The sequence below is a fragment of the Centroberyx affinis genome, unplaced genomic scaffold (assembly GCF_046629955.1).
Source record: "Centroberyx affinis isolate AG114_WGS23_722 - 3 ecotype Tasmania unplaced genomic scaffold, CSIRO-AGI_Caff_v1 ptg001587l_1, whole genome shotgun sequence".
NCBI classification, from domain to species: domain Eukaryota; kingdom Metazoa; phylum Chordata; class Actinopteri; order Beryciformes; family Berycidae; genus Centroberyx; species Centroberyx affinis.
Genome location: NW_027280037.1, coordinates 32,501 through 59,411, shown reverse-complemented (window position 1 = coordinate 59,411; position 26,911 = coordinate 32,501). Strand labels below are relative to the sequence as shown.

The 26,911-nt window shown below is 43.1% G+C and overlaps 1 protein-coding gene across 1 annotated transcript; it reads left to right on the top strand.

Moving 5' to 3' along the window:
- Positions 1-303: 303 nt before the first annotated feature.
- On the top strand, positions 304-26,428 carry lyrm4 (LYR motif containing 4; the record flags this gene model as incomplete). Its single annotated transcript, XM_071527922.1, has 2 exons — positions 304-407; positions 26,308-26,428. Coding segments are annotated over exons 1-2 (207 nt in total), but the record flags the coding sequence as incomplete, so codon positions are not given.
- Between the last annotated feature and the right edge of the window lie 483 nt (positions 26,429-26,911).

Sequence of the window (26,911 nt, the reverse complement as noted above, 5' to 3'; positions counted from 1 at the left end):
AACATGAATTATTAGGGGAATAAAAAGCAGCAAATGTAACTCACCTAATGTCACACTGCAGCGTTGGGTTGCTGTCAGAGGACGGAGTATATGCCTGTGTGTATTGAATTATGACCATCTTTTAAATTTGAATAAACATTTTTTACTGTGCGTTATTTCTAACATAACCGTCTGTGATTGTGAATATTACGTTGAAAATTTACATACGGGGAAGAGAAACCCGAGGACGAGGCTCGTGTTTTTGCTCAGGCGCTCTCTGAACACATATGACTCGGGGGTCCTCGGGGTCCTGAGGCCGAAGGTCGTAGCGTTGTTAGCAACATGGCAGCGTCCACGAGAGCCCAGGTGATTTCTCTGTACCGCATGCTTCTGAGAGAGAGCGGGAAATTCCCCTCGTACAACTACAGGTAAGCGGACACCTGGACACGGTGAACGGGTCTCGCTGCGAGCCGGTTCAGCCGCAGCGTCGGCGGCTTGGGAAACGGCTAAAAGATGCTAACGCTAGCTAACGGCTGTGTTTACATCATTAGCCCGCCTGACAGCTGGCATGCCCTCGGTCAGTGTCATGGCTGTTCAGCGGATAAACAAACCGTTACTGTATTCCTGTAATGCTCCTATCGGGACTTACAGTGTGTCTGATACTGTAGTACGTTGTTGTGTCTTTCCCTCATATAGTTTCACTGCAGTATTCCTATTATAATCTGCTGTAAAGACTCATTGTGTGTCTATGGTACTCAATAGTGAGTCTATACTTTTGTTTTCCCCTCCTGTGGTGTCACTATAATATTCCTATATGGACTTACAGTGTGTGTGGTTTATACTGAGCTTGTAGTACTTTGTTGTGTGGTTATTTCCTATGGTTTCACTGCAGTATTCCTATAATCTGCTATAAGGACTTATCGTGTGTCTATGGTGCTCAGTAGTGAGTTTATAGTCTGTAATAGTGGCCTAATCGTACTTTATGGGATTTTTACATCCTGTGATATCGCTATAATATTCCTATAGGCACTTATAGTGCGTCTGTAGTACTCATCAGTCAGTTGATAGTGACCTAATCGTACTTTATGATATTTTTACCTCCTGTAGTTATGGTTACAGTATTATTATATTGTTCCTATAGGAACTTGCAGAGTGTCTGTTTTTTTTTAAGCTTACTGTACTTAGTTAATTCTGTTCTCCTTCGGTATCACTGTAATATTCCTACAGGGACTTTAGTTTAGCTGCATTTGTATAGTATTAAGTATTGTATATATTCAGAGGTGTATGAAGTTACATTTGAACAAATGTGGCACATTTGTTGTATTGCAAATGCATTGTTCACAGTATTGGACACTGTGCAAGATAAGGAACCAGTTGAAGCCGTTCAGAATGTCAGTTCAGAATGAGATGACAGTGAGTGGCAGCATCAGTATTCATCCAAGACACTGTGTTACATAGGAATTCACCCCAAGTTTGGAGTAGTTACCCCTCCACTCTTATCATGTTCACATCTCCCTGATCCCATGACTTGCCTATTTCTGTTAAAATAATATGTAGCCACTTGATTGACTGATTGATTGATTGATTGGTTGATTTTATTAATGGATATAGAAGACAATGAATCCAAGGGATAACAAGTAAAAGTGAGAACACTTATTTCCAACATGGTCCCTGATGTCAGAAAGCAGGACAGACAGTAACACATAACATCCATAGAATCCTCTAAAACAACAAGCAACAAAAATCCAAAGACAGCTTTAATATAAAAACTTAGGATTTAAGACTACAATTTTAAATTTTAAAAGTATCTGGCATTACAGTGGGCTTCTGTTTCCACTCCTCTAGAGGAATGTTCAGTAAATGGATGTCATTATGCAATGCTCAGTGTCCTAACAGCCACATCATGAACTAGAAGGGCACTCGGAGAGCACAGACCTCCGCCAAGGTTCGTGCTGTTATTGATTGTTTGGGAGTCGGATCCGGATCCGCTCCAAAATTTTAATGGGTTCTTCCTCGGCCCATGCTACACCCTTCCACCAGGTTTCATGAAAAGCGGGCCAGTAGTTTTTCCGTAATCCTGCTAACAGACAAACAAACTGACAAACAAACAAACTAGAAGGGCATTCGGAGAGCGCAGACCTCCGCCAAGGCCAATAGTCCAGTCTGCTATGATATGCAAAGTTTGTGAGTCGGATCCGGATCCGCTCCAAAATGTAATGGGTTCTTCCTCGGCCCATGCTACACCCTTCCACAAAGTTTCATGAAAATCGGCCCAGTAGTTTTTCCGTAATCCTGCAGACAGACAAACGGCACCGAAAACATACAAACCTCCTTGGCGGAGGTAATTAGCATACAGAAAGCCTAAATTTTAAGAAAAATCTACTTGATATGTGACTCATCTTGAATCTCAACAACTGTATGATAATTATTTAATCCTATTTGAGTTCTAATTCCTAAGTGTCTAATGCTTTTCTACAAACCTTTACTATTCAGCCTGCCTCTGGAGTGTTTCCCCTAGATTTTAGTGTGTGTGTGTGTGTGTGTGTGTGTGTGTGTGTGTGTGTGTGTGTGTGTTGTCCACTGTCAGTTTCAGTACTGCATGTGGATTATAAGGCTCCTATGTGGATACTTCATGCTTGTCTGTGCGGTCTGCTGATACAAAGTTTTGAACATCTCATTTATCAAATCCTGTTGTTTTCCCTGCTCTGGTTTTTCCTTTCATTGTGTTACAGTGTTCTGATGAATCAACATGGCTAACAAGAGCTAATTAATCCAAAATAAGCAGAAAGAATTAAATTCCTCCATCATATCAGATGTGGATGACGCTGACTGGCTGATATCAGATATTTAACGAAAGGCCAAACCGATACATCAGCAAACTAATATATTGATCAGACAGAAGGGTCGTGGGGTTTCTGCAGCATCAGGTCCAGAGCTGCCGGTCTGGTTTCTAACTGATCTGTGACCTGATTGGTCCGCCGGCCTCCTGCTGCTCCGTCCTGCAGGAACTGAACCGTGACGGATCAACATGTACGGCAAGACAAAAGGGTCAAAACGTGTTTGCATTTACATGTAACCTACACAACAAACATATTTCAAAATGAATCCACTCTCAGAGAACAATCACATTCTATTCTGTAGACTAGAATTTATAACCTCCTCCTCTCCTCCCTCTCCTCTCCCCCTCTCCTCTCCTTGTCTCCTTTCCTCTCCTCTCTCCTCTCCTCTCCTTGTCTCCTCTCTCCTCTCCTCTCCTCTCCTCTCCTTGTCTCCTCTACTCTCTCCTCTCCTCTCCTCTCCTCTCCTCTCCTCTCTCCTCTCCTCCTCTCCTTGTCTCCTCTCCTCTCTCTTCTCCTCTCCTCTCTCCTCTCCTCTCCTCCTCTCCTCTCCTCTCCTTGTCTCCTCTCCTCTCCTCTCCCCTCTCCTCTCCTTGTCTCCTCTCCTCTCCTCCTCTCCTCTCCTCTCCTCTCCTCCTTGTCTCCTCTCATTTATGATTATGTGATTATGATTTATGTAAAGAGTTTGGAAAAGGGCTGTTTATGTATTCTGCACCTTTTGAGTTAATCTCGCTAAATGCTTTTAAATCCAAAATGAAAGAATTGGAAGCGAATCAGAATGTCACTATTTTTATTAATTAACTTTCTCAACTGTGTAGCGGATTTTTTTTCTTTTTAAAATGTTTTGTTAGTTTATGCTGTTTCTTGTATCCTTTGCTTTTATTGTAGTCTGAAATTTATTAATCTCAATGGGGCTTCCTGGTTAAATAAAATGAGATAAAATGATAAGAACCATAACCTATCATACCTGCATAATAATAACTATGTGTTATCATACATGTATCACAACAAATGGAACATGTGTGATAAGAGAGGCAATCTTGTTGTATATTTCTGACCAATCAGTGGATTTCGTATTGATTCTTTATAAATGATGATTGACTACAGAAGTGAATTGCAATATCCAAGCATCAAGGTCAGCGGTGAATCAATAAGAAATACACTGATTGATCAGAAATTCTATATAACAAGATTGGCTTTCCTATCAAACACGCTCCATTTCTCATCATGATAACATATGGAAGGCGATGTACAAAAAATAATGTGATTGGCCAGTCTGGCAGTGAAATCGTTTTGATTGGTCGATATCAGACGCGTTTGTTATGTGAGAAAGGCATAAGTGACACGTTTTGACCCGTCTGGCTTGCCGTACCGCTCAGCCTCTCTCTCTCTCTCTCTCTCTCTCTCTCTCTCCTGACCGGCCGTGACTCCTCCTGGATTTATTCTGGAATCAATCCAGGCTGCCGAAGTCAAAGCTCATACTGTCAGAATGAAGCGAGGCTCATATTGGATTAATATTGGATTGCATCTCTCGAAGCGGGCGGCGCCTGTTTTTTTTTTAAATCTCATTTTTATTGACTTGTATTCTCAATAGTCTCATTGACTTTGTTATTACTGTGGTGTCCTTGTTTCAGCTTTCACTTTCACTGCTGCTTCATATCGCTCTTTTGTCTTTTTTAATTCTGTCAGATCTGTTTTCCTCCGCCAGCCGAGCGGAGCGGAGCGGAGCGGGGGAGGAGAGCTGTCTGTCTCTCTGTCTGTCTGCTGCCAGATAACTCCAAAAGTTAGCAACCGATTTGCATGAAACTTTGTGGAAAGTTTGGTCATGTGGCGAGGAAGAACTGATTTACTTTTCACACTGATTGGCCAAAGGGGGGCGTGGCAGTAGGTGAGGCTTCCCAGTAAAAGGCATATAACGTGCGAATGGATTTACATTAGGGCTGGGCGATATGGACAAAATCAAATATCACAATATTTTTGACCAGATACCTCGATATCGATATTGTGACAATATTGTAGAGATGACTATTGGTGCTTTCACAAAACACAATGAGATTTTTGATAAATAATCATCAGTAATGTGGATATAATGACTAAGTGGGTAAAGGCAAATAATAGAACAGCTAGAACAGTCTGGTAAGTTCAGAAAATGACATCACTTTACTGTAATGCAGCCTTTAAAACCAGGAAAAGACACTTATGCCATATCATGATATTACGATATCCAAAATCTAAGACGATATCTAGTCTCATATCACGATATCAATATAATATTGATATATTGCCCAGTCCTAATGATAATTATAAGGAATCATAATCATTTTTCTCGATATCAATATATATCACGATATGGATCATGTATGCAAAATCATGTTAAATAATCAAATGAATGTTCATCTCATTGAACCAAATGGTGATGTTAGGTGTGATGTCAAACAAAACAGAAATATTCAAATAATATTCCTACCATACCTCATTTTATCTGAGTTTTTAAGTAAAATTTGCTTGTCATCATTAATTCAGACAGCAGAAATGTGTCACGATATCAAAATATCTTCATATCATCACAATATGATTCCACTGAAAGACGATAAACGATAATATTGAATTATCGCCCAGCCCTAATTCACATTATCATTAAACCTTGTGGCCAATCAGCAGACAGAAGAGACAAACCCTCCATCACTGGCCCAATCAAACAATATGGAGAGCTCATTTCCTGTTTAGACAGAACCGACCTGCCAATTTTTCCAGAACTTGGTCCAGTGGTAGAAGATCAGCTCTAATGGAAACTGAACAGATAGAGAGCTGATTGCTCATCAGATGATCAAATGATAAAAGTGTGCAGAATGTGAACAGGCAGAGCTCATGTCACATTCAGGTCCAGTCAGGAAAATGTGAAACAGGCTAGTAGAAGAAATTATTAACTTTTGGTGAAAATCCAACATGTGGAACTGGAATATCCTGACAACTGCATAGTGTTGGTGGAGGAATGAAGTATACTGAGTGACATCTGGTTCATTCTGTTTTTGGAAAGTTAATAATATTGTTTAATATCAGTCTAATTATTTTGTCTGAGTGGTGGATGGATATTATTCTGTAAACACTGCTAAATAACGTTGTGATGATGGAACTGTGGTGCGAGTCTCAAGTCAAGTCCCAAGTCTAAATGTAGAACAGCAAGTCAAGTCAGAACAAATCAAGAGTCCAGTATCAATTTCATATCTTAAAGAAAACTAAATATCTAGGACTTTTCAATGCAATATGGTTTTAATAGGATAAAAACTTGGTAAGAGCATCATGAGTTTGATTTCTATAATCAGTTTCAACTTCAATAAATTCAATCATTCCATACAAATTCAGAAAACAGAATTTAAATTCAGTCGTCTGCTGGAACAAATCTCATCACTTTCAATCTGAGTCATTTACACAAACACAAGATCTCAAGTCAAGACTTTAGAAACCTTTTCAAGTCATCAGAGTACAAGTCAGAGTCAAGTCCCAAGTCACCAGAACCCAAGTCAAGTCAAGTCAAGTCAAGTCTTCTCTTCATGCAGCAAGTCATGACTCCAGTCCCCACCTCTGGTCTAAATGGAAGGCAGTTTAGGAGGACTTTGACAGTTTGATCATGAAACCAACTTTTCTGAAAGAACGAAAAACCAAAATCCAGATTTGTGTAACAGGACCAATAAAGCTTTACAAATTTTTCATCTTCATCTCCTCCTCCTCCACCTCCTCCTCCTCCTCCTCCTCCTCCTCCACCTCCTCCTCCGTCGTCCTAGGCCAGCTGCTGTCGTCATCAGTGTAGACCTGTGGGACCCTGTACTTACTAAGACCTGTGTGTGTGTGTGTGTGTGTGTGTGTGTGTGGGGTGAGGTAGGGACAGCGTCTTAAGCTGTCATAACACCCCACCCCACCCCCCACCCCCTCCACACGGACATCAGAGAGCTCCCTGCTCCCTGCTCCCTCCTCCTCCTCCTCTGTGTTGAATTATTGAGCGTCCAGATGAGCCGGCGCCTCCTCCCGCTCCAAATCAGATAACTTCCCTCCTCCGGCCCGCAGACCGCCGAGCGGTTCGGTCCGCCGCCTCTCCCGCCGCATGTTGACGCAGGACTCGGTCCCAGCTGAGCAAAAAACACACACATCCTGGACTGAGCTGAGCCGGACCAGGTGCTGCACAGAATACAGAACACAGTAGAGTCCACACTACAGCTGGGCCATAATTCACTATTGTCCTTTATTGTCTTTCAGTAGAATGAGTAGGGTTGGGCATCGAGAACCGGTTCCAAATTAGAACCGGTTCCAAAATTCCAATTCCAAAGGAATCATTAAGACATCTTAATTTCGATTCTGCTTACCGGTTCCTAAACAGATTTCACTCGCGCTAGTTTCAGTTTCCGTGGTGGCGGCATGCACCTTTGGTTTGTAGTCCGCCAGTAAAACCAACGAAGAAGAAGAAGAAGAAGAAGAAAAAGTTTCCTGTTTCTTAGTTATGCAGTTAAGTCTAGTTATGCTAAAAGTGTTAGCGATCTAAAAGTCTGCTAGCCGTGATGCTAATTTTCGCTATGTTCAACTCCATTGAGTTATGCTAAAAGCGTTAGCGATCTAAAAGTCCGGTAGCTGCAGTCGAGTTTTTACTAAAGGTATTAGCTCTCTGAACTAATCCAGCACTGACAGACAACATACATACCTTTCTTCATACCGGCCATACCGGAGTGAGAACTGTGACTCTTACAAACACTTTGAAAAATACCCAGGTCTTTATTGTTTTAGAAGTTAGAAGTTTCTGAATATGACTTGTGTAAAGTCATATTTAAAAAAAAAAAAAAAAAAATTCTGTGAAATAAGCATGTTTTGACCCTGCCCCTCAAAGAATTGTAATCGAGAATCGTTAAGAACCGGAATCGATAAGCAGAATCGGAATTTAAATCAGAATCGTTAAAATCCAAACGATACCCAACCCTAAGAATGAGATGGTGACGATGTTGTGATATTGCGAATAGGGCTGGGCGATATTGACAAAATCAAATATCGCAATATTTTAGACCGAATACCTCCATATAGGCTAGGTAATGTGGCGATATTTGGGGAGAGTGAGTATTCGTGCTTTCATATATTTACACAAGGAAATTTGGAAAATGAGTAATGATCTTTAGGCTGAAAGTTCATAAAATTGTGTCACTTTACTGTAACACAGCCTTTAAGATCAGGAAGAAGTGACATTTCAGTTATTTCACATTAATTACAATAAACAAAATCTAAGACGATATCTAGTCTCATATCACAATATCGATATAATATTGATATATTGCCCAGCCCTACTGGGCGATATTGACAAAATCTAACATCACAATATTTTAGACTGAATACCTCGATATCGATAATGTGACGATATTTTGTGGGAATGAGTATTTGTGTCTTCATATATTTACACACAGAAATTTGTGAAAATTAGTAATGATCATTAGTAATCAGTAATGTGTAATCAGTAATAAGTAATGTGGATATGATGAGCAGGTAAAGCCGATCATTGTTCATTGTACTCAGCTGGAACTAGGGATGCACACACACACACACACAGAAAGTGGATAACGAATAGGAAATCTCAACTGAATAATGGAGTGGAACCAGATGGACGTTCAGTCTGAATAAAAGAAAAATCTAAAATATTGAAAAATCTGTCTGTATACTGTATTGTAATTTATATCGCAATTGCACGTTTAAGCAGAATAATGGCAGTATGATTATTTGGCAATATTGTGTGGCCCTAACACACTACATGTGATGTCTTCAGGTCGGGGCTGTTCATCAGACTAATGATTGAAGATAGTAGAATCAAATCTCTCTTTCTCTCTCTCTCTCTCTCTCCCTCTCTCTCTCTCTCTCTCTCTCTCTCTCTCTCTCGTCTCTCCTGCTCTTCCCTGCTGTCTAAACAAAGAGAACAACGTTAAAAACTGCCCACTCTCCTGTTTTAGGAAAATAGAAAGGCTAAAAAAAAGAAACGATATGTTTTTAATCCTGCCCTGCTTCAGGGTGGGGCTTTCCCTTCAAAGCTCCAGTTTGTGATGAAAACGTTTGTATTTTTTGGGTTGTGGTAGAAATGACCTGAATAAGCTTCAGCCAGACGATGCTGGAGGCTGTATTTTGTTCTCTCTCTCTCTCTCTCTGTCTCTCTCTCTCTCTCTCTCTCTCTCTCTCTCTCTCAGAACAGTAAGACAGCAGCTGAGGCCCTTCGCACTGCATGGGAGAAAGGGGAGAAAGGGGAGAGAGAGAGAGAGGGACGGGGTTTAGGTGAATTGGAAAACTCTGCAAGCTGCAAGATGAAACTTTCGTGATCGTGGGGAAATTGGGTCGTTGCAAATAGTGCAGAGTACAGCAAGGAAAAATAGAATATAAACAAATAGAAATAGAATAAAACAAGAATATATCCGGTCGGGGTTATAAAAACATACACAACTGACAATGTGAGCTCCATCCATCCATCCATCCATCCATCCATCCATTTTCTTGCTGCTTATTCAGGTCAGGGCAAGAAAACAATACGTTTACCAATAATAAATGGGAGGGGGGGAAGTGGGAGACAAGACTTTGGCAAAGCAGATTCTGCCAATATACAAAAAAACAAGTGTCTCGCTTTTTTTTTTTTTGCCTACTTACAGTTATTGGTAAACGTATTATTTTCTTCGTTCCATCATCATAAGTTTCCTCCGACCGGATTTCTGTGTTCCACTTGTTCAGACTGAAAGGTTTAATAAACATAAAGAAAGAGATTCACTTCAAAACAATTCAGCAGCAGGACTAGTTTTTTTATATATATTGTCAGAATCTGCTTTGTCGGCGTTCCTTTATGTGCTAGAAGTGATTTTCAGACTGTTCCTCCAGACAATGGCAGTGAATGGAGAGATAAAAAAAAAAAAACACAATTCTCCAGTCTCCTCTACCGGAGCAACAGATCACAGAATCACTGATTTTGGGGGTTTTATCATGGAGGAAGAGACACGACCCAAGACTCTACCAGAGTTACACAGAGATTTAAGGTGGATTAGCAGCGGTCTACTTGGATTGCTGAACTCCTCACCTTGTCACAGAGAGCGAGGCTGGCTGTCCTGCGGGGGGGAACCTCATCTCAGCTTCCTGTATCCTCGATCTCATTGGTTCGGTCACTACCCAAAGCTCCTGACCACAGGAGAGGGACGGGACGAAGATCAGCTGGGAAGTCGACAGCTTCATCACCACGGTGCGATACAAGGCCCGCATTACTGCCGCTGATGCTCCTGACCGGCGCTCAATCTCACAATCTTTCTTCGGAGATCACGGTCTGATGGAAGCCAGAACATGTCGCCTTTTTCACCTTTTTTGGACAGATCAAAAGTAGAGGGAGAAAAGAGGGGGAGAGATTGGGACAGAGAGGGAGAGCTGACATGGGAGAAAGATCCTTGGCTGGATTTGAACCCGGGACATTGCGTTTGCATGGTACAAATGAATGAATGAGAAGTATTGGGAAAACTATGGATTGCAGCATTATTGTTGTTCAAAATTATAGCAATATAATATACTGAGGCAAAAGGCAGAAAATGTAGGCTACAAGATGGGATTATACAGAAACTATGAGCAGTATGTATAAGTACCGTATTTCCTCTAATAGTGGCCGCTAGTCAATTAAAAGCCGGGTCTCCGATAATGTCCGGGGCCGTGGTCGACATGAACAAATAAAGGCCGGCCCCAAATACAGGCCGGGGAAAAAAACAAAGGAAAAAACAACGGTGGATACCGGTAAACTCCTGGTGCCTGTTATATAATGTAACTGTAGTTTGTAGTAACATCCAAGTGCCACAAGATGGCGGTATGCCACGAGACGGCTCGGCCGGAGGAAGTCTCCGGAGCGTGCCGTCGTCGATTACCGTAATTATCGGTAATGCGTCGCAGTAACAAAAAAACGGCTACCTAACGAACCCCAACAGAAGCAGATCAGAAAACAAGGAGGCTTCGTACTAAAATATGAGCAAATATACTTATCAAACAGAGGGAATTAGAAATAAAGGCCTGTCTCTAATATAAGCCTGCTTCCAATAAAGGCCTGGGACCCTCTGCAGCTGAGGGAAATAAAGGCCCGGGCCAATATTAGAGGAAATACGGTATATATATAAGCAGTATGAAATGGGTGGAAACATTATTAAAACTAGATGTCACTCAGTAGAGATCATACCTCCACCAGCACTCTGCAACCGTCAAGATATTCCAGTTCCACATGTCGGATTTTCACCAAAAACTTGTAATAAATCTTCCATGCTTCATCACCAACTGGTTTCACATTTTCCCGACTGGACCTGAATGGGACATGAGATATGCCTGTTCACATTCTACACACTTTTAATCATTTGATCTGATGATCTCAACACCACATGACCAATCGGCTCTCTATCTGTTCAGTTTCCATTAGAGCTGATATTCTACCACTGGACCAAGTTCTGGAAAAATTAGCAGGTCGGTTCTGTCTAAACAGGAGATGAGCTCTCCAGTGCCTCCATGTTGTTTGATTGGACGAATAATGGAGGGGTTGCCTCTTCTTCTGTCTTCTGATTGGCCACAGAGTCTGATGGTGTTCCGTGAATCCGTTCTGAAGTTACATGCCTTTTACTGAGAAGCCACTTCCCCCTTTGGCCAATCTGTGAAATGAATGCCTCACCTTTTCTCCTCCACAAATACTTCTTGTCATTGTGGCCAAATAACTCAATCTTTGTTTCATCTGACCACAAAACTCTCCCCCAGAAGCTTTTTTGTTTGTCCCTGTGATCAGCAACAAACTTTAGTCGAGCTTTAAGGTGCCTGTCTCGCACGGTAGCCTCTCAGCCCGTGGCGATGTAGAACTCGCTGACTGTGCACAGCGACACCTGTGTTCCAGCAGCTTCTAAATCATGGCAGACCTGTTTTTTTTTTTTTGGTGATTCTTGGATTACATCTGACCATCTGGACCAGGTTTCTCTCAGCAGAGGGTGACAGTTTGGGTTTTCTTCCAGAGCTTGGCAAAGAGACCACTGTTCCCAGTACTTTGTACTTACGGACAATTCTTTGCACTGATGATCCCGGGACCTGAAGTTGCTTTGAGATGGCCCCAAGTGACATTCCTGACTTGTGTAAATCTATTATGCGCTTTCTCAGATCTGTACAGAACTCTTTGGACTTTCCCGTTGTGATGTTTGTGGCTCAATCTAATGAGTGCAGTCAAACAAACCCTATTTATAGGGTTTGTTTAAGTTAAGAGGCAATCTCATGAAGTAAAATTACATTTTAGAACTTTCTACGCCACCAAATTTATAATATAAGTTGCTGTATGTATATTGTTGACCCATCAGATTTTGTCATACCTTCAGAAGACCCACAACAAATTTATAAAAGAAACCAATCTTGTGTTTGTTTTTTGTGACAAAGAGGTACATTTCCTAATCATTCTGTCACAGAAAAATAACTGAAGAATTCATTGAAATCCCCAAACTGCCATGACATACATGTCCCTTATAAGTGTATGTAAACTTTTGACCTCAACTGTATATGATGTGCAAAATGTGCATTGTATTCACGTTAACAAACCTACAGAAGGCCATGCTTTATGTACAGAAGGTTTCGTACATAAAAACGTAAATGTACATTGTAAAAAGCATTAAACCTCATCGTTTTACAGATGTAGATAACATATTTATAGACTGGCGAGAGAGAATGAGGATGAATGTTGATGGAGAGAAGTCAGTTGGAGGTGGATAAACTGAGTTTCTGAAACGCCAGACTCTTCTGGAAGAGGTGAAGAGACGGATAACAAGTCTGTTTATCGTCTTTGTAGAAGAACAGGGAGAGAGAAGAGAGAGACGTGGATAAAGAAGAAGAAGATGGGGGGGGAAAGTTTCTTAAACAGCCGACTGTTCTGTGAAGCGGTGAAGGGGGAAGAAAAAGGCAGACAGATGCAAAACTCTCTGACAAAATTGGACATAGTTACAGTGCGGGAGAGAGAGATTTGTCTGTTGGAGAGCAGAAACACAGACGGATATAACAAGCTGAACAGAGGTATGAAAAGAGAGAGAGAGGGAGAGAGAGAAAGCCCTGAAGGATAAAACAAATATTGGAGAGGTATAAAACAAGAGTCAGAGCGCCGGAGGATTTATCAGAGATAAAAAGAGAGCTAGAGATGATGTAGACCACACAGGGTTTTTCCATCCATGTAAGGAAATATATGGCAAGAAAAACAAATTAGGAAAATAGAAAAAAATCACTTTGAGTTGTTTAACTTTTGGTGCAGTGCAGTCCTCCAACCAGCGGGTGGCGCTGGTTAGTAATAACTAAACTCTAACTGGTTATTGGTTGGTTTTTTTTCACGTTTTTTGTAACTTTTGTGATAATGATTCTGCTTCTCGTGTGCATATTGCGTAGTTTTTTTTTTAAGATTCACGCTGCCCAATTACAGTTGAAAAAAAAAGTCACATGACTCACAAGCAGCTTGTTTATTGGAGTTTTGGTCACCTGTCGTCCTGCCAGGTGAGAGATTTTGGCGGCAGCGGGTGAGAGACCCACAGACATCATTTTCTCTCATGTACACAAACTCATGTTTTTATGTTATTAAATGTCCCATATCATGTAAAGCAGGACTCCCCTCTCCTCTGTGATGATAAAGGAGTTGGATGGTCTATCTAAACATGGTGAAAGTATCAAAACTAAATCCACACAATCCATATTAGTGCAGCGAGCCTCTAAACGAGCCGTTTGGACTTCCGTAACTTTGTGGCGTCACAAAGGTTCGCTCATTATCATTTTTGTAAGAAATAATAGACTAACAAAGTGTTTTTTTCAAAGCGGTTGAGCGGTTGTCATTGTTCATTTACTAGATTAGATTCTGGTTTTCTTAATAACCCCCATGTTAAACTAAGTAGAGTATTGCTTCAAAGGATAAGGCTGGTGTTTTTTAATGCATTTCTTACCATCAACAAATCCTATGAAAATTTTGCTGAGAAGTCTGGTCCATGTATCCGGGTCCCAATGCCGCCATGTCCCAGCAGCCATAGAACTCCATTGTATTAAAAAAACGATTAAAAACCCGTCACAGAGCCATGCTGCTGCTCTGCAGCATATTTCATCACCATGCACCGGGCCGGACCACTTTTTCCTCAAACAACTTAATAAGCCGGCTGTAAACACTTTGCGATCTCAGGAAAGTAGTTCCGGAGCACAGAAAATAGTCCCCGGCGGTAATGAAGAATTTGTTCCCATTTGAATTTGATTTGATAATAACTACAACAGCCTGACTTTTCATGGTGACAGCAATTTTTAAACTGTAAACTATGTCTTTGTGAGCTGTGTTTAAAGGTTTTTAGCTTACAGTTGGAGCCAATGACTTCCGGGCTGACGGCTAAAAAGGGAACGAGGGAAGTGAGAAAGTAACGGGAGGAGAGCAAACGCTTTGTTGATTTTGTTGTTACCTCTACCAAGGAGGTTATGTTTTCAGTGCCGTTTGTTTGTTTGTCTGTTAGCAGGATTACGGAAAAACTACCGGCCCGATGTTCATGAAACTTGGTGGAAGGGTGTAGCATGGGCCAAGGAAGAACCCATTACATTTTGGAGCGGATCCGGATCCGACTCACGAACAAGCAATAACAGCACGATTACCTTGGAGGAGGTCTGCGCTCTCCGAGTGCCCTTCTAGTTTTCATAGGATTTGTTGACGATAAGAAATGTATTTAAAAACACCAGTCGGCCGAATCCTTTAAGGACAAACTGTGTGAGGCTCCAGTGAGGAGAGACAACAGTGTGTATCTGCAGTGTGTGTGAAGCCTGTGAGGAACGGCCTGTAGGTTTACTGTGATGAAACCGCGAGACATCTTGAAAAATCGATCCGGCTGACGACACTAATACACAGATCAGCGTATATGACATCATCTGGTCCTGATGACAGGGGCCCGACCCAAAAAAAAAACAAAAAACAAAACAAAACAACCTTTAAACCAGGAAAAGCCCTGCCAGGTATGAATCTATTGTGTTAGAGATGGATAGAAGGAGACAGAGAGGGAAATGGAAAAGGAAACGGAGAAAGAGAAGAAGAAGAAAGGGAAGAGACACTCGGTGCAGAGGAGGAAGCAGACTGTCAGAAGTAGGTCATCTCTCTGCACAGGAATAATAACAAACAACAACAACTGACTCTCTCTCTCTCTCTCTCTCTCTCTCTCTCTCTCTCTCTCTCTGTTAATCTCTATGTCTCTCTCCCTCTTTGTCTTTCTCCCTCGCTGCGACTAATTCTGTCTCTTCTTCTCTCCCTCTGTCTCACTTTGTCTTTTTCTTTCTCTGTCCTCTTTATGTCACCCCCCCTCTCTCTCTCTCCCTCCCTCTCTCTCCCCCCTCTCTCTCTCTCTCTCTTTCTCTCTTTGTCTCTCTCTCCCTCTCCCTCCGTCTTTCTGTCTCTATTAAAAATAACTCTTCCCCAATGGATTCCAGGCAAACTAACAGTACGTCAGCACTGACGGTGTGTGTGTGTGTGTGTGTGTGTGTGTGTGTGTGTGTGTGTGTGTGTGTGTGTGTGTGTGTGTGTGTGTGTGTGTGTGTGTGTGTGTGTGTGTGTGTGTGGAGACAAGCTGTCAAGTATTCAGAGCTGAAAAAGGCTTCTGATGAATAAGTGATCACGGAAATCTCCTCTCTTCCTCCCCTCGTCTCCTCCTCTTCTCCTCCTCTTCCTTCTCCTTTCCCCTCCTTTCCTTTCCTCCCCTCCTTTCTCCTTTCCTCTCCTCCTTTCTCCTCCTTTCCTCTCCTCCTCTCTTCTTTCTCTTCCTCTCGTCCTCTCTTCTCATCTCCCCCAGATCACATGGAGAATTCCCTCTGAAGTTTCAGTGACGAGACACACACACACACACACACACACACACACACACACACACACACACACACACACACACACACACACATGCAGATTACACACAAGTGCAGAGTAAAAAAAAAAAATGATAGTCATTCACATGTGCACAGGTCTCTCTCTGTCTCTCTCTCTCTCTCTCTCTCTTTCTCTCGATATTATATCTGATATCCCTGATGAAGATATAATGTTTTTGGGAGTTCATTACTTATTTTCTTCTTTCCTTCATTACTTCCTTCATTCCTTTTTTCCTTGCTTGCTCATTTACTTGCTTAACTTTTTTCTTATTTACCTGAGTCCTTCATTCCTTCCTTCCTCTTCATGTGAACCTCTGGAAGAGTAGCTGTTGCACAGCTAATGGGGATCCTCATAATAAACAAATAAGCAGTCACTACCCACTGAGCAATTTTACGTTGATTAGACGTTTAAAACACGTCTAAATGGCCATAGCCGTCTAGGCTAAATTAAGTTTAAATGGGGTTGAAAAGTGAAAGTTTATTAGATGTCTATACATAGACAAAATTATCCTGGACTATATGAGAGCTACGCATAGACACAATGTTGAAATGACTTCTTGTGCTCAGATAATTATCTTGTAGGCTAGTCTACAGGACTTCTCTGGTGCATATTTTTGGTATTTACAGATGTTTATTCATTGTGATAATGTATTTACTGCTTGGTCTAAAATAGGTCTATACATAGCTGTAATGATCCTGGGCTATATGAGAGCTAAAGCATAGACGCAACGTTGAAATCACGTCTTTTGCTCAGTGGGTAGTTAACCCTCATCCTACCAACATACAGTATTTAAGATACAAGGACTACCAACTGGGGTCCCTGGGGACCTCAAGAATAAACTACTGTAAGAAACAACCATCATAGCAAAATGTTAACTTATTTCTTCTCAAAACATTATTAGTTATGTAATTAATGTCATCTGAAAAAAAAAAACAGATCATTATTATTTTAGGGAAGTTCCAGTTAATTAAATGATGTATTGTATTTGTGACTTTGACATCATCTTACCTTAGGAAGAGCAGTATTTAGGGTCACAGAGCACATGAGGAAATCTGTGTCTGCTGCATCTGTGTCTGTCTCCTTCAAAATGTGCCCCTACCCCCTCTGACAGTGTGTGATACTTTACATTAGGACCCATGGCAAACATGAACTCAATAAATAGTTCCATCTAATAAACCTGCATAGGCGGAATTGGGTGCTTTTGACCGGGGGCCCCCAGCACCCCGATACATTGGTATTTTTTAAAAAGCACTAATTAAAACAGAAACAGAAAACAGTGATATGAAGTCATTAGGAACAAATTGATTGACAAAGTAAGCACAAATAAAGCACCTGTGAGATATGACAAAAAGTATAGCTCTGGGGTCTGTGGGTGCCCCAGAGGGAGGAGGAGGGTTAACTGGCTGACCTTTCACCTATAGGGGGCGTCATCGGTCTTGAAACTAAACTAAACTGGCTGTAACACGATAGTCTGCCTATACACCGGGGCGTCCTGACTCATCCATCCTGAGGTTTTGGACCGGACCGGACCGGACCGGGCCGCTGGCTGCTGCTAATTCCCAAACCCTGATTGCTAATAATTCTCAGCATTCTTTCTAATATCTTTGTTGTTCTTTTTTTTCCCCTCCGTCCGTCGTCCTGCTCGTTATGAGCCGGCTCGTTAGCAGAGGGAGGCTGAATCCATCAGACTGATGGAGGCTGAATCCATCAGGCTGATGGAGGCTGAATCCATCAGGCTGATGGAGGCTGAATCCATCAGGCTGATGGAGGAGGCTGCAGGCGGCCTGCTGAGCCTCTGCTCCTTCACCTCCTCCACTCTTCATTCTTCCTCTGCTTCACTTTCTCTCTCTCTCTCTCTCTGTTCCAAACTGCCTGGGAGACTCTTTCTACTCATCTGTCTTCCTTCTGTCCGTCCGTCTGTCCTTCCTTCCCTCCTAATGACTTCCCTCCTTCCCTCCTCCCTCCGTTTCCTTTACCCTCCCTAATTACTCTCACCTTTCCTCGCTTCCTGTTTTCTCTCCCTCCTTCATCTCCTCCCCTTTAACTCCTTCTTCCTTCTCTCTTTCCTTCTTTCATTGCTTCCCTCACCCAACTCTTTCTCTTTGGCTTTCCCTCCTCCCTTACTGTCTTCCTTGCTTCCTTCCTTGCTTCCCTCTTTCCGTCCTTACTGCCTTCTTTCCTTCATGACTCCTTTCATTCCTTCATTTTTCATTCCTTCCTTTTCCGTCTTCCTTTCCCTTGTCTCTTCCTTCCTCTTTCTCTCTCCCCTCCTCCTTCTTTACCTCCTATCTCTTCTCTCCATCCACTTTCCTCCTTTTTGCTCTCCCTTCCTTCCTTTCCCTCTTCTCACACTTTTAGTAGTTTGTCTTAAATCCTAAAAGAGGGCCAGAAGGCGAGAGAGAGAGAGAGAGAGAGAAGGCGATAGAGAGAGAGAGAGAGAAGGCGATAGAGAGAGAGGGAGAAGGCGATAGAGAGAGAGGGAGAAGGCGATAGAGAGAGAGGGAGAAGGCGATAGAGAGAGAGAGAGAAGGCGATAGAGAGAGAGGGAGAAGGCGATAGAGAGAGAGGGGAGAAGGTGATAGAGAGAGAGGGAGAAGGCGATAGAGAGAGAGGGAGAAGGTGATAGAGAGAGAGAAAGAGGGAAAAGGCAATAGAGAGAGAGATTGAGATACAGGGAGAAGGCGATAGAGAGAGAGAAGGCGATAGAGAGAGAGAGAGAGAAGGTGATAGAGAGAGAGGGAGAAGGCGATAGAGAGAGAGGGAGAAGGCGATAGAGAGAGAGGGAGAAGGCGATAGAGAGAGAGAGGGAGAAGGCGATAGAGAGAGGGAGAAGGCGAGAGAGGGAGAGAGAAAGAGGGAGAAGGCGATAGAGAGAGAGAGAGAAGGTGATAGAGAGAGAGAGAAGGTGATAGAGAGAGGGGAGAAGGCGATAGAGAAAGAGAGAAGGCGATAGAGAGAGAGGGAGAAGGCGATAGAGAGAGAGGGAGAAGGCGATAGAGAAAGAGAGAAGGCGATAGAGAGAGAGGGAGAAGGCGATAGAGAGAGAGGGAGAAGGCGATAGAGAGAGAGAAGAGGGAAAAGGCAATAGAGAGAGAGATAGAGATACAGGGAGAAGGCGATAGAGAGAGAGGGAGAAGGCGATAGAGAGAGGGAGAAGGCGATAGAGAGAGGAAGAAGGCGATAGAGAGAGAGAGGGAGAGAGAGAAAGGGAGAAGGCGATAGAGAGAGAGAGGGAGAGAGAGAAAGGGAGAAGGCGATAGAGAGAGAGGGAGAGAGAGAGAAATGGGGGAAGGCGATAGAGAGAGGGAGAAGGCGATAGAGAGAGAGAAAGAGGGAGAAGGCGATAGAGAGAGAGGGAGAGAGAGGGAGAAGGCGAGATAGAGATAGAGGGAGAAGGCGATAGAGAGAGAGAGAAGGCGATAGAGAGAGAGAGGGAGAAGGCGATAGAGAGAGAGAGAGAGGGAGAAGGCGATAGAGAGAGAGAGAAGGTGATAGAGAGAGAGAGAGGGAGAAGGCGATAGAGAGAGAGAAAGAGGGAGAAGGCGATAGAGAGAGAGATTGAGATCCAGGGAGAAGGCAATAGAGAGAGAGCGAGAAGGAGAAGGTGATAGAGAGAGAGAGAGAGCGATAGAGCGAGCTTGCCAGGTAATGCAGTGCTTCCCAAGGTCAGGTTGTAGTTCCCCTGCCAGCTGTAGTGCAGCCGCTCCATCAGCAGAGTGAAGAGCTGAGAATTAAACCAATCGTCCTTTTGGCAGAAAACTCCTCAGCTTCCCTCCATCTGTCTGTGTTTCACTTTACTGTCTCATCCATTCTTTATTAGCCTGTAGGACACAGTGCAGAGTGTGTAGTCTCTGAGTCTGCGGCTGGAAAAAACACACAGAAAAGAAAAGGAGTGAGTGCGTCCGTTTTTTCCTGATCTTTGTTTGGTCCGATTTGTAATAATTAGGATTTGACACCAGCCACCGGTTAAATGTTGCTCAATTTTGGCAGTGGCTAAAGTTTGGTAGGGTAGGCTTCTTTAATTCCTTCCTTCCATCCCTCCCTCCTTCCTTCTTACTACCCTTCCTTACTCCCTCCTTCCCTCCTTCCTTGCTTCCTTAGATCCTTATCCTTCACCCTTTTTTCTCCTTCCTTCTGATCCCTCTTTTAATTCCATAAATTTCTTCCTTCCCGCTCCCCTTTGGTTCTTCCTTCGTTTCTTCCTTCCTTCCTTCCTTCATTCCTTATATCCTTCCTTCCTTCACAACATCCTTCCTTTCCTCCTTCCTTCTTACTACCCTTCCTTACTCCCTCCTTCCCTCCTTCCTTGCTTCCTTAGATCCTTATCCTTCACCCTTTTTTCTTCTTCCTTCTGATCCCTCTTTTATTTCCATAAATGTCTTCCTTCCCGCTCCCTTTGGTTCTTCATTCATTCATTCATTCCTTCCTTCCTTCCCTACTTCCTTCCTCCCTTCCTTCCTTCCTTCCCTCCATCCTTCCTTCCTTGCTCCCTCAGTTACTTCCTTTTCCTTCACCCCCTTTTTCTCCTTCCTTCTGATCCCTCCTTTCATTCCATTCATTTCTTCCTTCCTTTGGTTGTTAATTCCTTCCTTGCTTCCTTCCTTACTTCCTTCCTTCATTCATCCCTTTTATCCTTTGTTCCTTCCTTTGTTCCTCCTAACATTCTTCCTTCCTTCCTTCTTTCTCAACATCCTTCCTTCCTTCCTTCCATGCTCCCTCGGTTACATCCTTTTTCTCCTTCCTCCTCATCCCTCCTTCAATCCATCCATTTCTTCCTTCCTGCTCCCCTTTAGTCCTTTTATTCCTTCTCACCATCCTTCCTTCTTTCTCACCATCATTCCTTCCTTCCTCTTCCCCTTGCTTCTTTAGTTCCATCCTTTTCCATTACCCCTTTCCTCTTTCTTCCTTCCTTCCAACTCCTCCTTTGGTCCACTCCTTCATTCCTCCCCATTTAAATGTTTTTTCTTGCTGTTAAATTGATAGTGGCTAAAGTTTGGCAGCTAACTGACTATTGGGTTTGACTGATGTGGGTCTTTGAAGGCTGATATCTATATTTTTAGACTAAAGTCACTAATAGCTGACATTTTGTGCCAGTTTTCAATAAATTTGTGCCAAAACATTCTACATATTCAGTGTCTCACCCAGAGTTTTCTTCTCATCAGGGTGGAAAATCATGGGACACTAAAACTCTCCACTGAAACACAGACTGATGATGAGATTCTTTTAGTGTCAGCATGAACGCCCAAAACGTGAAATGTATAAAGTGAAGAAGTGATAATAAAGTTTCTGAGATAAGTCGAGGCTGCATGGGCTTTTACCAAGAGATGCACTACACACACACACACACACACACACACACTCAGTAGGTTACACACACACACACACATAATCAGAAGGCAGAACAAGCATCCAGGCACGCACACACCCACCCACACACACATCATTAGACGACTCGTATATCATATGGAAATACACACCCACACACACTCTCACACAAAAGTAGACCACTCATACATCAAACACGTTCGCACGAGCGCTTGCACACACACACACACACACACACACACACACACACACACACACACACACTGCACATCGGTGTATTGATCTGGGGCCTCTTGCTTTGTGTTTCTGTTTCACTGAGAAAAGCTGCAGAAAATCAAATCAGGGCTGATCAGAACCGAGCGGCGTGGATCCCCACACACACACACACACACACACACACACACACACACACACACCGCCCCCCCCCCTGCTGCTGAACTGGTTGATTTGTTGTGTTTTGTGGCGTGCCTGCAGGCCTTCAGCAGAGCATCCAGAGAGTCTGAGAAGTGGGTTAGTTCTTCTTGTTTTTTTTGTTGTTTGGCCAACAGTATCGACAGCTGACGTCACGCCACAGTTTGAGTCTGCAACAGACAAGAAATAACCTCCATCCTCCCTTTGGATGATTTATCTCTAACATTTGGTGGGAGGTTTTATCCAAAGGTCCACAGAGCGTGTGTGTGTGTGTTTTCAGTATGGGAGGGAATCAACGTGATCTCATAGAAAGTTGTGAAATGAGCACAACTTTTCTTTGTTTTTTTTATTTTCTAGTCTTCCTTTTTGTCGTTCTTATCGTATATTGTTTTCATTTTTTTCGGTGAGATACTGTAAGAGCCCCTCTGGGTTTCTTTCCTCACCTGCAGAATCTGTGTTTAGTTGCATGTTGTGTTTATTTGTTACTATTTTCTTTGTGCGAAATGAATAAAACGAAACATCTCTGAAACGCAGATTTAGCCGCTGAGGACATGAATCGTGTGAAAATGACCATGAAGTGGATTCTGTGACAAAAACAACTGGACACTTTCAGCTGCAGGTTGGCTAACGGTTTCAGTTTAGGAAACTAAAAGAACTTGGTTATGGTTTGGGAAAGTCTTCGGTCGGTTAAATAAGAAAAACTTTAGCTAGAAATTATTATTTGACTCACAGTAGAAGGGGGGGGGGGGGTTAAGAGTCACTCACCTTCAAACTGCTTGGCTTGGAATATTCGGCTCCTGAGGACGTCATCTTGGGCTTTGGGAAACACTGATCCACATTTCTCACCATTTTCTGACATTTTATAGACCAAACAACTAATCGATTAATCGAGAAAATAATCGACAGATTAATCGACAATGAAAATAATCGTTAGTTGCAGCCCTAGTAGTCGTGTCTCCTTCATGGAACCGAGTCATGCTGGGAAAACGTAACGATAACACTTTACATGCCTCCAACATGTAATAATGATCAGGTCGGTGTGGAGTCAAACCCTCTTAACTATGGAAGAGTAAGTTTTACATCCTGAGGGTTCAAAATGGCCGTCATGGGAATAAGGTGAAGACTGACAGTAGTGATGATAGCTGAGGTTGACGTCATGTTGTCTTCAGTGTTTTCTGCAAGCTGAAATTCCATCAGTTTGGAACTGAGCTTGGTATCACATCACTCCTCGCCTGTCAGAGACGTGTTGAGAGGTTTTCTCCCGTGGCAGAGAGAGAGAGAGAGAGAGAGAGAGAGAGAGAGAGAGAGAGAGACAGAGAGAGAGAGAGAGAGACAGAGAGAGACACAGAGAGAGAGAGAGAGAGACAGAGAGAGAGAGAGATGTAGTTTCCCAAAAAATATTCCTGCCTTGTTGTTTTTGAGGTTGGCGTGGCACCACAGCTGGAGTCTGCGCTCACTCAGGAGAGGAGAAATGTCCATTCTGACAAGTCTGCCCGTCATATAAAGAAGGTTTAGCTGTGGTGGTTTAGCTGGGTCTGGATCTGGATCTGGATCTGACGTCACCTCACAGCTGGAGTCTGAACTCTCTCTCTCTCTCTGGTTTGATTCGGTCTCTCGGCGCCGGGTGGAAGAGATGGAAAACAGACATTTTGTCTGTAAGTGAAGATCCTCAGACTGACTGGAACTGACGATGATCCTGATGATGCTGCTGGATCTTCTGATGAGGTTTCCTGATCAGGATCATTAGTCGAGATCAGTGATTCTCAACCTTTTTCATACCAAGGACCCCTAATCTAGTCCACATTAGAGCCACAGACCCCCATGTGATGAGATGTTGTCTCTCTGACCCAAATCTGAGAATATTTTTTATTGTCAGATATGATTTTGTCCAGAACTCCATGACTGTCTGTATTGTAGGTAGAGAGATAACAGAGAAACTATAATCAGAACAGTCATTCTTCTACATTCTCTCCTGTGTTCACTTCTTGTAAGGGACAAAATTATTTTGCCGTTGGTTTCTTATAGGAACATTTTGATGGTTTTCAACAACAGTGGAAATCCTCAGTGACATGAAACGTTTCAATATTGCCAATATGCAGTGAAAGTGAAATTGAAATGAATTAAATTAAAAGGTGTGTAAACTATCAATTCCTGGTGGTGATCATCATAAAATAAACACCCATTTAAACCAAAATCAATGATATTTACAGTCATTTTTTTACAGTTTTTTTTCCCCTTATGTCAGTTTGATGCTACTTGCTATGATGTGTGCTATGAATTTACAAGTCTGAAAAGAAAAGGAATTTATTCTCTACTACATCCCTGCCAAGTAATTGTTAAAACTAAAATGCTAAGGTAACACTTTATAATATGGGTACATTAATTAAGGGTTAGTTAATGCTTAATAAGCATTAACTAACCCTTAATTAACAGTTAACTAATGTGTCTGGTAATCATTTACTAATGGTGTTCATGTTAACTAAGGTATTAATTTATACATTATTTAATAGCCATCTTTATAAACTATTAAATAATGTATAAATTAATACCTTAGTTAACATGAACACCATTAGTAAATTACACATTAGTTAACTGTTAATTAAGGGTTAGTTAATGTTTATTAAGCATTAACTAACCCTTAACTTAGTGACTCTTATTGTAAAGTGTTACCAATGTGAATATTTGATTATTCACATTAAGTCAAGTCTATATAGAGGAAAAAAGTTTCACCGTTAAGAGATTTATTCTGATCATCAGGCTTCAGATCTTGTTTTTCTTCCCGTTTGTCCTGAAACAAGCAGAGAAATCACTTTCAGTTCAACTCGATCAGTGTTTCAGATTTTATCCACTTCAGTCCTGTCTGATTTATTTTTTAGTGCTGGTTGAATCAGGGTTTGTTTGTTTTTATCTCCGCAGCATCGATGAGTCATTTTTCCTTTTCTTCTTCTTCACCTCTGTGTTTTATCACTTTGTGTCTCTGAACTGAGCTGAACTCTGTGTGTTGGTTCCTGTTCCTGTCTCCGGCCTCTCGGAGGGTTTCTGTGTCTCAGCTGCTACATTTGTCCTTTTCTTTCTCTCCTGTGTTCTTCTTCTTCTTCTTCTTCTTCTTCTTCTTCTTTGTCTTTTATTGCTGTTTGATCGCTCTGCAAATAAACTGAACTAAACTTTAACTCTCCTGTGTGGATCCTGTGACCGACTCGTTTTTCATGACCTGCTTGTAAAACTTCTTCCTCTCTTCTTCTCCTCCAGCTCCTCTTCCCCTCCTCCTCTTCCTCTCCTCCACCTCCTCTTCCCCTCTTCCACTTCTTCTCCTCCAGCTCCTCTTCCCCTCCTTCTCTTCCTCTCCTCTTCTCCTCCTCTTCCTCTCCTCCACCTCCTCTTCCCCTCCTCCTCCTCTTCCTCTTCCTATCCTCTTCTTTCTCTCCTCTTCTCCTCCTCTTCCTCACCTCCACCTCCTCTTCCCCTCTTCCGCTTCTTCTCCTCCAGCTCCTCTTCGCCTCCTCCTCTTCCTATCCTCTTCTTCTCCTCCTCTACCTCTCCTCCAGCTCCTCTTCCCGTCTTCCTCTCCTCTTTGCCTCCTCTTCCTCTCCTCCAGCTCCCCTCCCCCTCCTCCTCGTCCTCTTCTCTTCTTCTGCTTTTCTTCCTCCTCCTCTTCCTCTCCTTCTCTTCTTTTCCTCCTCTTCCTCTTTCTCCTCTTCCTCTTACTCCTCTTTCTCTCCTCTTCCTCTCCTCTATCCTTTTCCTTTCTCTTCTACCTCTTACTACTCCTCTTCCCCTCCTTATCGTTCTCTTCTTCCTCTTCTCTTCTTCTCCTCTTCTTCCTCTCCTCCACCTGCTCTTCCCCTCCTCCTCTTCCTCTCCTCTTCTCCTCCTCTTCCTCTCCTCTAGCTCCTCTTCCCCTCCTCCTCTTCCTCTCCTCTTCTCCTCCTCTTCCTCTCCTCCAGCTCCCCTTACCCTCCTCCTCTTTCTCGTCCTCTCCTCCTCTTCCTCTTCTCTTCTTCTGCTCCTCCTCCTCTTACTCCTCATCTTCCTCTCCTCTTCTTCTCTTCTTTTCCTCCTCTTCCTCTTTCTCTTACTCCTCTTTCTCTCCTCTGCCGCTCTTCTTCTCCTCTTCCTCTTTCTCTTCTACCTCGTACTACTCCTCTTTCCCTCCTCATCCTTCTCTTCCTCTCCTCTTCTCCTCCTCTTCCCCCCTCCTCTTCCTCTTCTTCTTTTCCTCTTCCTGCCCTCCAGCTCCTCTTCCCCTCCTACACTTCCTTCTTATTCTCTTCCTTTCCCTCTCCTCTTCTTCTTTTCCTCTCCCTCTCTCCTTCTCCTCTTCCTCCTCATATCCTCCTCTTCCTCTCCCTCTCTTCCTCTCCTCCTCTCCCTCTCTTCTCCTCCAGCTCATCTTCCCCTCCTCTTCCTCTTTCTCTTCTTCCTCTTACTACTCCTCTTCCCCTCCTCATCTTCCTCCTCTTCTCTTCTTCCTCTCCTCCAGCTCCTCTTCCCCTCCTCCTCTTCCTGTTCCTCTCCTCTTCTTCTCCTCCTCTTCCTCTCCTCCACCTCCTCTTCTCCTCCTCCTCTTCCTCTTCCTCTCCTCTTCCTTTACCTCTCCTCTTCTTCTCCTCCTCTTCCTCTCCCTCTCATTTCCTCATCTTCCTCTTTCTCTTCCTCTCCTGTCCATCAGTAAATGAGTGACAAATACATCATGTTAATAGTGTGTGTGTGTGTGTGTGTGTGTGTGTGTGTGTGTGTGTGTGTGTGTGTGTGTGTGTGTGTGTGTGTGTGTGTGTGTGTGTGTGTGTGTGTGTGTGTGTGTGTGTGTGTGTGTGTGTGTGTGTGTGTGTGTGTGTGTGTGTGTGTGTGTTGCAGGACCTATGCGTTGCGGCGGGTGCGCGATGCGTTCAGGGCCAACAGGAAAGTAGACGATCCTAAAACTGTAGAGAGACTGATGGAGGAAGGAGAGCAGACGCTGGCCCTGATACAGAGACAGGTAACACACACACACACACACACACACACACACACACACACACACACACACACACACACACACACACACAGTCACACACACACACACACATACACACATACACACACACACACACACACACACACACACACAGCAGACTCTCTCTCCTGGGTTAGTCAGGTTGACTAGCATGCAGATGAACACCTGTTTACTGACTGACCACCTGTCCTACACACACACACACACACACACACACACACACACACACACACATACACACACACACACAGTACGCCCAGTACAACTGCACAAAGACAACACGCACACACTCACACATTCAGGCACCACCCACACACACACACACACACACACACCCACACACACTCATTACCGTGGCAACACTGGGCTAATCACCGGGCTGTTGGTCACTTTGTTCCCATAATGCATCAGCAGCCTCTCGACCAATCCCAGCGGAGCATGGTCAGTCTCTCTCTCTCCCTCTCT